Genomic DNA, 14,856 nt, shown 5'->3' with positions numbered 1-14,856 from the left:
CTCAATTTTTCTAATTTTTCCTCTCCCTTGAGCCCCCAGAGGGTCGAATCGAGGAAAACGACTTTATCAAGTCAATTTGTGCAGCTCCCTGACACACCTACCAATTTTCATCGTCTTAGCACGTCCAGAAGCACCAAACTCACCAAAGCACTGAACCCAACCCGTAACTCCCCCAAAGAGAGCGGATCCAGTTCGGTTACGTCAATCACCTATCTACGACATTTATAAGCGTTTCCCAAGATTTCTGGCTACTCTCTCCAACTCCCCCCCAATTTCGACAGATCTAGTCGGGATTTGAAATAAGAGCTCTGAGACATGAGTTCCTTCTAAATACCAAATTTAATTAAAATCGGTTCGCCCGTTCTTAAGTTAAAAAAAACTCAATTTTTCCAACTTTTCCAAATCAACAACCCCACAGCTCCCCCAAAGAGAACGGATCCATTCCAATTATGTCAATCACGTATTTATAACTTGTTTTTATTCTTCCCATCAAGTTTCATCCCGATCTCTTCACTCTAAGCGTTTTCTAAGATTTTCGGTTTCCAATATTATTGTTTCCCCCCTCCAACCGTCTATGTCCCCGGACCCGATTCGAATTGAAAGTTGAACATCTGAGACATAAGATTCTATATATATATATATATATATATATATATATATATATATATATATATATATATATATATATATATATATATATATATATATATATATATATATATATATATATATATATATATATATATATAAAGTTTCATTACGATCTGATCACCCATTCGTAAGATACCTCGATTTTCACGTTTTCCAAGAATTCCGGTTTTCCCCTCCAGCTCCCCCCCAATGTCACCGGATCTGGTCGGGATTTAAAATGAGAGTTCTAAAGCACATGATCCTTCTAATTCATTAAGATCTGATCACCCGTTCGCAAGTTATAAATACCTCTTTTTTCTAATTTTCCGAATTACTCCCCCCTCCCCCCAACTCCACCAAAGAGAGCAGATCCGGTCCGGTTATGTCAGTCACGTATCTCGGACTTGTGCTTATTCTTCCCTCCAAGTTTCAACCTGATCTCTCCGCTTTAAGCGTTTTCCGAGATTTCCGGTCTCCCTCCACCCCAATGACACTGGATCCGGTCGGGATTTAAAATAAGAGATCTGAGTTTCGAAGTTCTTCTAAATATGAAATTTCATTAGGATCCGATCACTCCTCCGTAAGTTAAAAATATCTAATTTTTTCTAATTTTTTAGAATTAACCCTCCCCCCATTCCCCCTAAGAGAGCGGATTCGTTCCGGTTATGTCAATCACGTATCTAGGATTTGCGCTTATTTTTACCATCAAGTTTTATCCCGATCCCTCCACTCTAAGCGTTTTCCAAGATTTTAGGTTCCTTCCCTTAACTCCCCCCATTGTCACCGGATCTGGTCGGGATTTAAGATAAGAGCTGTGAGACGCCCTATCTTTCCAAACATCAAATTTCATTAAGATCCGATCACTGCTTCGTAAGTTAAGAATACCTTATTTTTCTAATTTTTCAGAATTAACCTCTCCCCCCCAACTCCCCCAAAGAGAGCGGATCCGTTCCGGTTATGTCAATCACGTATCTAGGACTTGTGGTTGTTTTTATCATCAAGAAAATTAAAATAAGATTTAGATACAATAAGTGAATAGAATTAAAGTAAGAGCTCTGAGACACGATATACTTCCAAACATCAAATTTCATTAAGTTCCGATCACCCGTTCGTAAGTTAAGAATACCTTATTTTTTCTAATTTTCCGATTTAACCGTCCCCCCACTCCCTCCCAGATGGTCGAATCGGGGAAACGACAATTTCTAATTAAATCTGGTCTGGTTCCTGATACGTCTGCCAAATTTCAACGTCCTAGCTTACCTGGAAGTGCCTAAAGTAGCAAAACCGGGACAGACAGACAGACAGGCCGACAGACCGACACAAGGATAATCCCTGCTTGGCGGGAACATTTCTGAAGCTAAGCGTCTTTTCGTGGGGATGTGTATGTTAACTTAAGTCATAGGCGAAGAACCATGCCATTTTAGAAGAGCACCAGAAGATTTTATCCCCGTTTGGTTAAAGATGGGGTTACTTTAAATGTACATTATTAATCTCAATTATCTAAATTATCAAAATCTCAAGCATTAAATTAAGCTAGGGGGGAGGCTAGTAGACAGTCCTGTTGGTTGGATGAACAGAGTACCTTATGCGACATGGCGAAGGAAAACATGAAAGATTGGAAGAATGGATAGAACGCTTTAAGAATATTTAGACATTCATTTGCTTTGATAATCCGATCCAAAGAATTTCGTTAAGAATAATTTAGTATAAAAAAAGAGAAAAAAACAATCGGTAGCACACCAGAAGCCTCACTTGTGAGGGTGTGCTACAAACAAAAAGAAAAAAATAATACAAGAAAACGAGTATATTCCATAAGAAACAGGAGGGTGGTGTACCGTAAAAATACTTACATAAGCATTTCATGCACAATAAAACTACACAATGTCACCACCCCGAAGCAAACAAACTTATACAGTTATTATTATTTTTAATTCCATCAACCTCAATCTGTTTCGAAGGTATACTTGCCGAGCAATCCCTCAGTTAACTCTGGTTTAATTGAGTTTATTATTAATTTAGTTATTATTTGGTTATTAGTTTATTTTTATTACCTAATTTATTTTCATTATTTACTGTAATTTTTTTATTAGTTTATTGGTTATCATTAATTTATTATTCAATTATTTTATTGTAATTTAAAGTAATTTATTTATATTATTTTAATTAGTTTAGTTACCTGTTTAAACAGTTAGCTCAGATTTAAACTTACTAATGGGTCAGTTTTGTACTCGGGACAAACTTATTCCATACCTTAGCCCCTCTATTAATACCCGAAAAAGCAGTCGTACTTGAAACTAGGCGAGGAATCAATTTCCATTCCTACTGAACTTGTTGTAGTGTTAAGCCACCGACACACTGGTCAACATTCCCCCTTGATCTTTGCTCAAAGCTTGAAAAACCAAACGACATTACTTTTAGGATCTTACAGAAGTTAAACAGAATTTTTAGCGACTTCTTTGGAGGATGCGAAATATACTTAGGTTTTGTAAGAAATTTTGAGAAATAATTCCTCAAAATTTTGAGGAATAATAATTAATAATTTTGGAGAAATAATTCTGTGGATGATTCAGCTAGCGTGGGCACTTAAAAATCGGATGGTATATTACTATTTTGAAATATGATTTAAAAAAAGTTACAGGATATAAGAAAAAAAACATTAAATGCAAAAGATCAAACTTATATCAGCTGCATTTATTCAAGAGGCTTTAAATTTTTTTTTTGAAACAATCATGAATAATACACTAAATCGATTAGCTTAATCCCCTCCGTTTTTCTTAACTGCATGTCAAGCTTCCATTTTTTCTAGTTCCCTCTTATTTCGTTTTCAAAAATTTTATCCTTTTGCAAAGGATAAATAAAATCAAATTCCTTTGATTTTTCTATTTCCATACGCATTCCTACATACGACCCGAAAATTCATTGTATTGCAAATTTATTAACTATCTTTAAATTATTATTTTGTCAGTTTTTGTATAATTATTTTTATATTATTTTTTTAATAATATTTTTACGTTGCCTATTTTTATTATTTATATTTATGTTGATTACTTTATTATTATAATTACTTAACCATTAATCTATTAGCTTAATTAAATATTTTTCATTTTTTTTTCATGTGGATTCAAAAAAAAACTAACTGTATTTATTGTTAGTAAAAAAAAATTCAGTAAAAAAGAAAAAAAAACTGCTCTGTACTTACCTTCCGAGGTACTGTCATGCTAATGACTTGACACAATCCAGAGTTATTTAATCTGTAAAAACGTGCGATTTCACAAGACGACACATCGCAGCCTCTTTTTGGCATAATTCCAATTCCTCGTTGAGGATCTGATGTTTGAAATGTGTTAATGTAATGAACAAATGGAGCCTCTGGAGTTATTTCAAAGTAACGAATAACGCTATCGCCCTGTAAGTTAAAGATTATGAATGAATAATGTCACTTCGCAGTCCTATACCGCAAACCCTCTTAAATATATTCTTTAGAATGAAAGGAGACTCGGGAATCAATTAAGCTTTAATTCTAACCTGAAAGAACCTCAATGAAAGTTAGAAAGTGTCTCTAGAAATCTACTTTTTTACACGTCAGGGACTTGAAACTTTCAAAAGCAACTTGTTGAATTTTCATTGAAAGCCAGTGACAACTCTTTTTTTTACGAATAGAGATAATGAAATATTTTAATTTATTCTGTTTCTCACTAATTCAAATTAATTGGCCATTTTTTCAACAAGGTTACTCCAATTAAAAAATTAATTAATGTACGTGAGTTATTAAATTCAATAACGTCTTGTATTTAGTTCCAACAGTCAAACTCGACGCCTTTCCGGGAGGTAAAGTAAAGCAACCGGGTACTGGACTTTTACATTCTCTGCCGACAGCCCTGATTTCCATATCATGGCCCTTCAACCAGAAAGTGCAACGGGGGTTTTGGGCCCAGCGATCTTGTGATTTTGTAAACTCTTACTGTTGACCTTTCCCGGATTTCTCCGGGTACCAATATAGAGCTGGGTCAACTCTGGCTGACCTTACAGAGTCACACCCTTGACTGTCCTAACGGACAGTCAAGGGCATTTCAAGTCTAGCGTGCTAATCACTCGAGGCAAAAAGTCTAATAGGATAGGAGTGCCCAGAAGTTGCCCAGCCTTGCAACTTCCTCTACATACACCGCTATTTCTAGCCCATATTTGTCTTTTTAAGGTAAGCAATTATGCTAATATCCTTTAATTAACACTTCTGATGTTGCCCAGCCCACCAAAAAAAACAGGTTGACTCTAGTTCTGCATTGTGGAGTGACATGCACGAGAGGTGTAGCATAAGTGAAAGATGGTAACGATGGCAATGAAGGGGAAAAAAATAGCCATAACTTGATGTCCACTTAATTGGACTGTCTGTCTTGGCTTTTTCTACAATTAGCCACGACTTGACTTGACCACAACTATTTCATTTTTAATAGCCTTGCAACTTCCTCTACATACACCGCTATTTCTAGCCCATATTTGTCTTTTTAAGGTAAGCAATTATGCTAATATCCTTTAATTAAAACTTCTGATGTTGCCTAGCCCACCCAAAACAGGCTGACTCTAGTTCGGCATTGTGGAGTGACATGCGCGAGAGGTGTAGCATAAGTGAAAGATGGTAACGATGACAATGAAGGGGGAAAAATAGCCATGACTTGATGCCCACTTAATTGGACTGTCTGTCTTGGCTTTTTCTACAATTAGCCACGACTTGACTTGACCACAACTATTCCATTTTTAATTCAGAAAAGAAAAAAACTGGTGGGGCTCTTCTAGCCCCACCCCCGGGCTAGGTAAGTTGTTCGTCAGATAAGATATTGGGCTAGATAAGTTATTTGTTAGATAAGATAAAGGGCTAGATACCTTCAGTTGCCCTGCCTTGCAACTTCCTCTACATACACCGCTGTTCCTAGCTCATATTTATCTTTTTAAGGTAAGCAATTATGCTAATATCCTTTAATTAAAGCTTCTATTGAAAAAAAAAGAGCAACATCGGTGAAATCTTAGCCTAAAAACTGTAGTGTGATGCTGCAGAATGGGTAGCAGAAGAATTTCCCCACTCAGAGAAGATCAGATGTCTTAGTTGATTTTTGGATGCTAGCAAGAGCATATATTTTTTTCTTTTTTTTGTGCCCAAAGTCAGGAGGCTAGGTTTCCATTATAAAGATTGCATGCTGTAAATAAACTTAAATGATGATATTTACGTGCAGTTTGGTAAGGGTACCCCTAGTTCCCTAGATCGAATTAGAGATGTGTGGAAAAGTTTTTTTTTGGGGGGGGGAGTAAGGGGTCATGAATTTTTGGGAATAGGGCTAACTTTTACCCCTCTAGTCCTCACTGAACAATATACGCTAAGGCTTTTTATCCCTTTTTGCAATTGATGTCTGACGGGGTCTTGGACTAGATAAGTTATTCGTTAGATATTGGGCTAGATAACTTATTCGTTAGATAAGATTAAGGGCTAGATAAGTTGTTCGTTAGATGAGATATTGGGCGTGATAAGTTATTCATTAGATAAGATAAAGGGCTAGATAAATTGTTCGCTAGATAAGACATTGGATTAGATAAGTTATTCGGTAGATAAGATATTGGGCTAGATAAGTTATTCGTTAGATACGATAAAGGGCTAGTTAAATTGTTGGTTAGATAAGTTATTCGTTAGATAAGATATTGGACTAGATAAGTTATTCGTTACATAAGATAAAGGGCTAGATAAGTTGTTCATTTGGTAAGATATTGGGCTAGATCAGTTATTCGTTAGATAAGATAAAAGGCTAGATAAGTTGTTCGTTAGATAAGATATTGGGCTAGATAAGTTATTCGTTAGATAAGATAAAGGGCTAGATAAATTGTTCGTTAGATAAGACATTAGGTTAGATATGTTGTTGGTTAGATAAGATGAAGGGCTAGATAAGTTGTTCATTAGATAAGATAAAGGGCTAGGTAAGTTGTTCGTTAGATAAGATATTGGTTTAGATCAGTTATTCGTTAGATAAGATGAAGGGCTAGATAAGGTATTGGGCTAAATAAGTTATTCGTTATACAAGATATTGGGCTAGATAACTTATACGTTAGATAAGATAAAGGGCTAGATAAGCTGTTCGTTAGATAAGATATTGAGCTAAATGAGTTATTCGTTAGATAAGATGAAGGGCTAGATAAGTTATTCGTTATATAAGATATTGGGCTAGATAACTTATTCGTTAAATAAGATAAAGGGCTAGATAAGTTGTTCGTTAGATAAGATTTTGGGCTAGATAAGTTATTCGTTAGATAAGACATCGGGCTGGTTAAATTATTCGTTAGATAAGATATTGGGCTAGATTAGTTATTCCTGGGGCAGGACCATTATATTCGTTAATGTTTCAACCATTACGTCGTTTGGCGAAACTAACACTACAAATATTAGATTTTGAAAATTTTGACCATAAGGTTAATAAGCTTGTATCAGGAACTCAATTTTATCTAGTTGACGGTAGCATGTTAAATTAGCCAAAAGAGTCTTTTATCTTTTTTTTGCCGGTCATCGCTAATTATAATAGTAATTAGTTGGTTATTAGTTATAAGGGACTCATTAGAATAATAAAAATTAAGGAATGAATATAATTATGATAATAATAATAATAATAATTATATTTATTAATAGTTATTAACTAAGCTAAATAGATAACTTATCTATACTACTACTACTAATAACTCAATTCAGCACCAAGCCGCCTGAGGCCAACACAGCTACGCACGCTCCTCCTCCAACCTAATCTATTCAAAGCCTCCCTCTTTACACCCTCCCAGGAAGTTCCATTTCCTTTAAATCTTTATTTATGACATCCTCCCAACCCAGACAAGGGCAACCTGCTTTCCGTGTAGCCCCAGACGGTTGGCCAAACAGCACAATCTTCGGTAATCTGTCATCCTTCATCCGCAGAACGTAGCCTAGCCATCTCATCCTTTCTTTCACTATAGCCCTAGAAAGCGGGATTGAACCACATTTTTCGTACAACCTACTGTTTGAAAAACGGTCAGTCATCCGGGTAGCCAGAACAGTCCGTAGGCAATTTCTCTGGAAAACATCTAGTAAATTTTCATCTGCTTTTCGAAGCGCCCATGCTTCAGAGCCATATTTGACCACTGTCATCACTGTAGCTTCCAATATTCTAATCTTGGTTTGCAGACTTATCTTTCTATTCTTCCAAACTATTTTTAACTGGGAAAACACACCCTGAGCCTTAGCTATTCTGCTTTTAAAATCTTCACTGCTCCCACCCTCTTTACTAATAATACTACCAAGGTAGGTGAAGCTCCCAACCTGATCAATCTTTTCGTCCTTTTCATCTTCACTTATTCCTAGCCTTAGTGACTTAGTCTTCTTGACATTAATTTTCAAGCTTATTTTAGTACCCTGAACTCGCAAAACCTCTAAAAAATTCATTCATTTTGCTCACACTTTGATCTAAAATTCTTAAATCATCAGCATAATCTAAGTCCAGGAGCGTTTTTTCTCCCCATTTGATTCCGTGGTCTCAAATTGCATTTCCTGTGCTCCTTAAGACGAAGTCCATCAAAATGATCCATATAAAGGGGGATAGAACACAACCCTACTTAACTCCTGATTTAATACAAAACCAGTTGCTAACCTCATTTCCTACCTTAACCGCAGCAGTATTATTCTCGTACATAGCACAAATCACTTTAATGTATTTTTCTGGTATACCAGGTAACGATAAGACCTTTGTTAACGCTCTTCTATCAACAGAATCGAAAGCTTGCTCATAATCGATAAAACTGAGGTTCAAAGGTGTTTGACAACGATGGGACTTCTCAATTATTAACCTAAGAGTGAAAACTTGGTCGACACATCCTCTACCTTTAAACCGCATTGTTCTTCCCTTAAAACTTTGTCTACAGCATCTCTCAGTCTAAAAAGTATCATATTACTAAGTAATTTGCTACCTACAGAGACCGGACTAATGCCTCGATAATTACGACACTCACTCTTGTCACCTTTCTTATACAGTGGTTTAATTAAGGTTTTCCTAAAATCATCGGGTATCCCCTTTTTCAAAAATCATGTTCATAATCTTCAGTAGCTTATTCCTAACCTCAGAGCCACCATATTTAAGAAACTCATTAATCACACTATCAGCACCTGGAGCCTTATTATTTTTTAATCCTTTTAGTACTGTCGTTAATTCTTCCTCACTAAACAAATCTTCCTTCACATCCAAGGTATCACAAACTTTTTCATTTTCATCTATATCTTTTCCTGCAACTGTATCTCGGTTTAGCACATTCTCAAAGTGTTCCACCCATCTTTCTTTAACTTTTTTCCTTATCACTAATTGTGGCCCCATTTCTATCTTTAACTGGGACTAGTCCGGATTGGCTACCCCTTTTCAATTTATTAACATGCCAGTATAATATTTTAACTTAGATTTATTATTATTAGCTAATTATTAATCAGTGTGAGCGTCTTTGTCAATACAGAATACTTGAGTAATACCCATATAAAGATTAAATCCCAACACTACTCGAATCTCGTTTCGACATTGTAATACAAAATTAATTGCCCCAATGACTGAAATTTCGACCATACAATCATACAACTTGAACTTCATTACACAACTCTGATTTCAACAAGTAGTGGCATGCCCTTCTTTTTCCCCCTTAAATTGTGTCTATGAAGCCTATACTATCTGTTGGCCATTAACATAATTTGGGGATTTTTGTGGTTGTTCTCATTGTGTCACCTTTGGAGGCATTTTTCGCCTTTGAGTCTTCTTGATTAAAAAGATGCCTTACAGTTTTAATGCAGCCCCTTGTCAGGTTGGATTGAATTAGTGTTAGGTTTTTATTTTGTTGAATCGCTATTTTACTAAATCCGGGCCTTTCCCGTCTACCCAACAAACATTATGCTGCTTAGTTAGCTGTATATATGAGAGTAATTATTATACGATTTGGAAAAATTCAATAACGCAAAACATTATGGTTAAGAAAAATTAATAAAAAAGAATAATTTAGTGAGAAAAACGACAAGGTCAGTAAAAAAGACAAGAAAAGCGAGGCGACACTTAGTAAGGCTAGTTCTAGGTATAATATCAAACTTTAAACACCATCAAGAAGAAGTGACATCTTCGATACCCATTGATTACCGGGTTACCATTTTTGACCCCCCCTCCCTGAATTTTTTGTCCGACTCATAAAAACGTAATGAAAATGACTATAAACAAATTCAGATTTTCATTTTGGCAGACTTCCCTCCTCAAACAAAACCAAGATACTCCCAGATAGCTCCCAGATTGCTCACCAGCAACTTGGGCTGAGACTAGCAGATTCATTGTAGGGATGGGGGCTCCCTAAGCCCTCGCAAAAATGGTTTAGGCACATATTTTGTAACTATACTTAGCACTAATGAGAAGAGGATTTAAAACAATCACAAAATTACAACACTAAAGCGGTAGTGCTCAAAACACTGAACAGACATAAAAAAAAAAAAAAAAAAAAAAAAAAAAAAAAAAAAAAAAAAAAAAAAAAAAAAAAAAAAAAAAAAAAAAAAAAAAAATTAAGGGTTTCACAAACCTTCCCGCAAAGGTAAACCAAATTTGTATCCGGGTCATAAAGGGGAAACATAACACCATTGCTTGAGTCCAATTCAACCATAATTATTGGCTCACCGAGGTGCTTGGGTGCTCGCAGGGAATATTGTCTTTCAGATATCTTGCTAAAGCCAGTTGTAAAAACAAGTCCATTCTTTAAAAAAATAGCTTTCGATGTCTTGTTCCCTTCGTGTCCATCAGCTTCCTGATATTTAGAAAAAAAAATATACATTATATTAAACATTATATAATTTAAATAATTAAACAAAATAATAGTTTTGATTTACAATCACTCATACAATCAAAAACGCACTATTTTTTAATTATGATTTTTTGGCAGCTTAAAAATTGAAGATGAAAAAGTAAATGATTAGTTTATTAGTAAATTTATTAGTTTATTAGTAAATCATCAGCTTCTAACATACAAACAAGAAAATATAGATACACAGTATTGTATAATTTCCAGGGTTTTAAATAATTCCGCTATCAAAAATACCTTAGCCGGTTTAATTAGACAATCAAATTGTAAGTATAATTTAATAATATAGTTAATTTACTCACCGTTTAAAATTTGAAATTTAATTGTACTAATTAAACTAAAAGAATGAAATACAGATTAGACTAAAAAATTTTGTGAACCGGAAGGATTAGATTCCACTGGATAGCGTCAAAAGACAAAGGAAAACACCAAATGCTAAGCCTGATTAATAAATTGACTATATAGCCTATTATTAGCAGATAAGGGCGATGAGGTATACAGATACTACTAACCACCAAATTCACATAAGGCCAACATGGCAGGGTGTGTTGCCTATCTGCCCAATTCTATTGAAATCTTCTCTCCCTCCTATAAAATTCCAAGCTGCTTTAAATCTTTTCTTGACCTCTTTCCTCTCCATTTAAGGGCGTTCTTTTCGTACCTGACTCCCGACGATAAACAAAAAAGAAAAAATTTTTGACGGTCTGTTATTTTAATCTGTACAAACTTCTTAACCTTACCCTCAATGTAAACCTAAAAAAGGGGATCTTCAAACTACATTTTAAATATCGGGAGTGTTCTAAGAGCCTAATTGTTTATTGGCTGTTAGACGTCAACCAAATCCTGACCATGAGTCTCGGAAGTCAACAGTTAAACTCTCACGTAACATCTGAATTTAAGACGTCTGCTGAGGCAGAAAAAAAGCCTGGTCCTGCTACAAAGTACAAATACGTAAGTCAAATAAAACATTTTTTAAGGAAAGAGAAACTGATTCGGTTTCTAAAGGATGAAAAATATGAAATAGCAAGAAGTAGATGCATTCCTTCTGACGAAGTAGAAGAAACAACTCTGCAGAGCCCATGTCGTCTGGAATTCCGTTTTTAACGGAATTCCCACTATTTATCCCACCACCCGTTTACCACTACCCGTACTTATTTACCACTACCCGTACTTATCCCACTACCCGTTTTTAACCCACTATTCCATCAGGCAGGCTCCCCTACAGTAGCAGAGGCCTTTGATCCTCATTTGTCAGCTAGGAACTCAGCTCGGTAGGCCTAACCCTCCTTTCTATACACTTTTCTTTTCTTTTTACTAATTACTTCTGCCAGTCCTTGACAATTAATTTCAAATTACAGCTTTTATTCTACCCAGCAAATTTCTCTTCCTTTTGTTTGATTAGTTGGAGGCGCTTATGCATAGTTTCCATCCAATCACAGATCCTGCGGTAGCAGTGGTCACACTTCGGACCAGACAGAGATCAATCAACTGTCCTGCGATGATAGGGTTCAATAGAGTTCGCATTGAATCTTGTTTAATATCCTCCACTCTTAAATATACGCAAGTTCTTAAAACCCTGGCAGAAAACACAACGTCTGTCTAGCCGTTTCACACGTCTATTGCTGCAGGCCCAATACTTTCTATGTACCCTGAATTTCACTGATACGCAATGTTTCAACTACCCCTTTTTTGTAATTCATTTTCGCTGGAAGTTTTCATCAGGAAATCCGTAGATGGCGTCTCGGATTTAGTAGCATTCAGCGGAAGCCACCTAAGTACAACAAAAGTCTCATGGTCCAAGTACATAAACCAAAAACCCAGCAAAACCTTTTCTTCCCAATCATTTACAGGTACAAGATTGAAATTTCACCCAGATTTAAGCCTTTTCTCTCATTTGCTGGGCACCAAAATTTTCCAAAACTACCTGACAGCGTAAACCAAAAAGTAGACTTTGTAACAGGATTCTCTTATGATTTGGGGTAAATACTATGAGGGAAGGGTGAAAATGACATTTTCAATAGGATTCACGCTTTTCTGCAGATATTCCATAACTGTGTTCATTTGTCCATAGACAGACATCGAATTCCGTAGATCTACGGAATAGTCCGTAGAAGTAAATGCTATTACTGCATCATCCTTTATATTTCTGCCAGACTTTTATCAACTTTTGATTTTAAAATAAAAGAAAACAATTCCATTGGGAAGATAAATGGTCCTGTTTGACGTTTGAAATACTACGCGTCATTGGAGTTGACAAAGAAACTGTCTAGTCTCACCGGTAAATTATTTTCCACAGACGATTTTTGCGTTGTAATTAATAAAGAGGACAGACGGATAAAAAATAATCAGAAAAACAATTAAGAAAAACAGAAAACAAGAAACATACATTTAAGACACGTCAATTCCCAAAGGTGTAGGCTGGGGATAAAAAATATATTTTTCATTATCTAGACAGCAAATTAGACTGTTTGTTTTTTTCAACGTTAGAATAAAACATTTTTTTTTAATGAAAATAACCTTCCAAGCTCATAAAAGAATGTGTTTTTCAAACCTAGGACGTGATATGAAAAAAATACAAATAAAAGAAAATAGAAAAATAAGAGACAGATATTTAGCGAAATCATAGTAAATTATTTTTGTCAGACTCTTTTCGTGTTCTAGTCATTAAAAAGGCAACATTAGAGAAAGAAGTTAGAAAAAAAGAAAAAAAAAGAAAAAAAAAGACACAGCTATCTAAAGATGGGAAAGAAAGCATAAGAAATGAAGCAAGCAAAGACGTATATTGAAAATTTTCGTAAAATTTCAATGTTCAAATTGGCTAAATTAATTGCTAATGGGACAGTCACTTCTACACAGTTGGGAATTCTTAAAACAATAATGAATTAGTTTGACATAACAAAAAAAAAAAAAATCATAACGGATTCTCCTTTATTTTTTTCCTTGGTAAAGGCTTCTGGATGTGAAGCCGAAATATTCAGATTTTTATTATTTAAACTTTGTTCTGTTTTTGTCCACTGTTTTGTTTAAAATATAACAACATTTTTTTTTATTTGTTAAAATTTGTGAATAAAAAGGCAGTGTGGCATAAGAAATTATTTACGCATAGCCTACGAGTGGCAAAAACCAATTCTATTTTATTATCTTCGAATTAACTAAAAAAGCTTGGTAATATAATTGCACAACCAAAATTTTTAGAAAATTGTAAATCAAATAGATTAATACAAAAATCGTTCCAATCCAAATATTTAAAGCATCATATTTAGAAGATTAATTGAGACATTTACGTTTACAATAGCAGACATCCTTGTGTTATGTTTTGTGATGTGTTTTTGGATTTTTTTTTTCTTTAATGCTTTTTCTTTTGTATAGCGACTTTTTTTTTTGTTTTTTTTTTAGGATAGTCCCTTTTATTTTATTCCTCTTTTTTTCCGTTGATAAAGGCTTATTTTACATATTCGGTATCATGCTGGCTCTCAAACACAGGTTGGTAGTTTCTCGTTTTCGAGAGCAACTGTCTTCGCTGGATACTGAACGTTAACTGGAGGGACCACATAACTAACCAGACAGTTCACTCTATCACGCATCAGGCCCTAGTAGCAGGCGTCATACACCAACGAATATGGCGCTACTTCGACACGTTGTCCGTATGGCGGAAGATGGACTATCCAGAACGGTACTCGAGTGGCAACCAGAGGGAACCGAAGAAGAGGAAAACCAAAAAATAGGCATCGTCATACATACCAGCAAGACCTGAAATTTATCAATTCGACTCTCCGACCCCAATGGGAAGACATCTGGGCAGCAGCACATATGAGGTAAGTTTGGCGGCTCTTTCTGGATGCCCTGGGTGCCTCTGGCGGCAAAGGAGGAACTAAGGGCTAAGGTAAGGTGATAAATACTTCCGGATGTGAAGCCGAAATATATAAGATTTTTATTATTATTTAAAATTTACTTTTCTTTCGCTTTCATTGCCACTGTCTTGGTGAAAATATCAATCCCATTTTTTCTGTATTTTCATTTGTTCAAAATGGTAAATGGATAGGCAGTATGATCTAAGAAATTATTTAAAACACCAAAAAAGAGAGGTAGAAAAAAAAACTTTTCTAACAGGACTCGACGATACTTAGTATGATAATTTCAGGTATCAAAGTATCAATACTTTCAAGAAGTTAAGTAAGTAAGCAGTAGGCAGAATTTCAAGAAGTATCAACGTTCTCAGTATCCAGCAATTTATATTTTGTTTAGCCAATTGGTGGACTTATACTACGAAAACATTAATATTATAGATGATCATCTTAATATTTGAAAATTTTATCCAGCAAAAACTCGTATTAAAACAGGACGCAATGGTTATATAAT

At 35.1% G+C, this 14,856-nt stretch overlaps 1 protein-coding gene across 2 annotated transcripts in view; it reads right to left on the bottom strand.

The window, feature by feature from the left end:
- Positions 1-14,856, bottom strand: part of LOC136028405 (coronin-1C-A-like) — a 126,364-nt gene that overhangs the window by 13,476 nt on the left and 98,032 nt on the right. For both annotated transcript variants that reach the window (XM_065706227.1, XM_065706228.1), the window contains exons 6-7: positions 10,222-10,443; positions 3,830-4,036 (exon numbers count right to left, since the gene is read on the bottom strand). In XM_065706227.1, coding sequence (XP_065562299.1) covers positions 3,830-4,036; positions 10,222-10,443 — 429 coding nt within the window. The remainder of the gene's footprint in view (positions 1-3,829; positions 4,037-10,221; positions 10,444-14,856) is intronic.

Source organism: Artemia franciscana, chromosome 6 (assembly GCF_032884065.1).
Source record: "Artemia franciscana chromosome 6, ASM3288406v1, whole genome shotgun sequence".
NCBI lineage: Eukaryota > Metazoa > Arthropoda > Branchiopoda > Anostraca > Artemiidae > Artemia > Artemia franciscana.
Note: the sequence above shows the minus strand (reverse complement) of the source record. Positions and strands in the feature narration are given on the sequence as shown.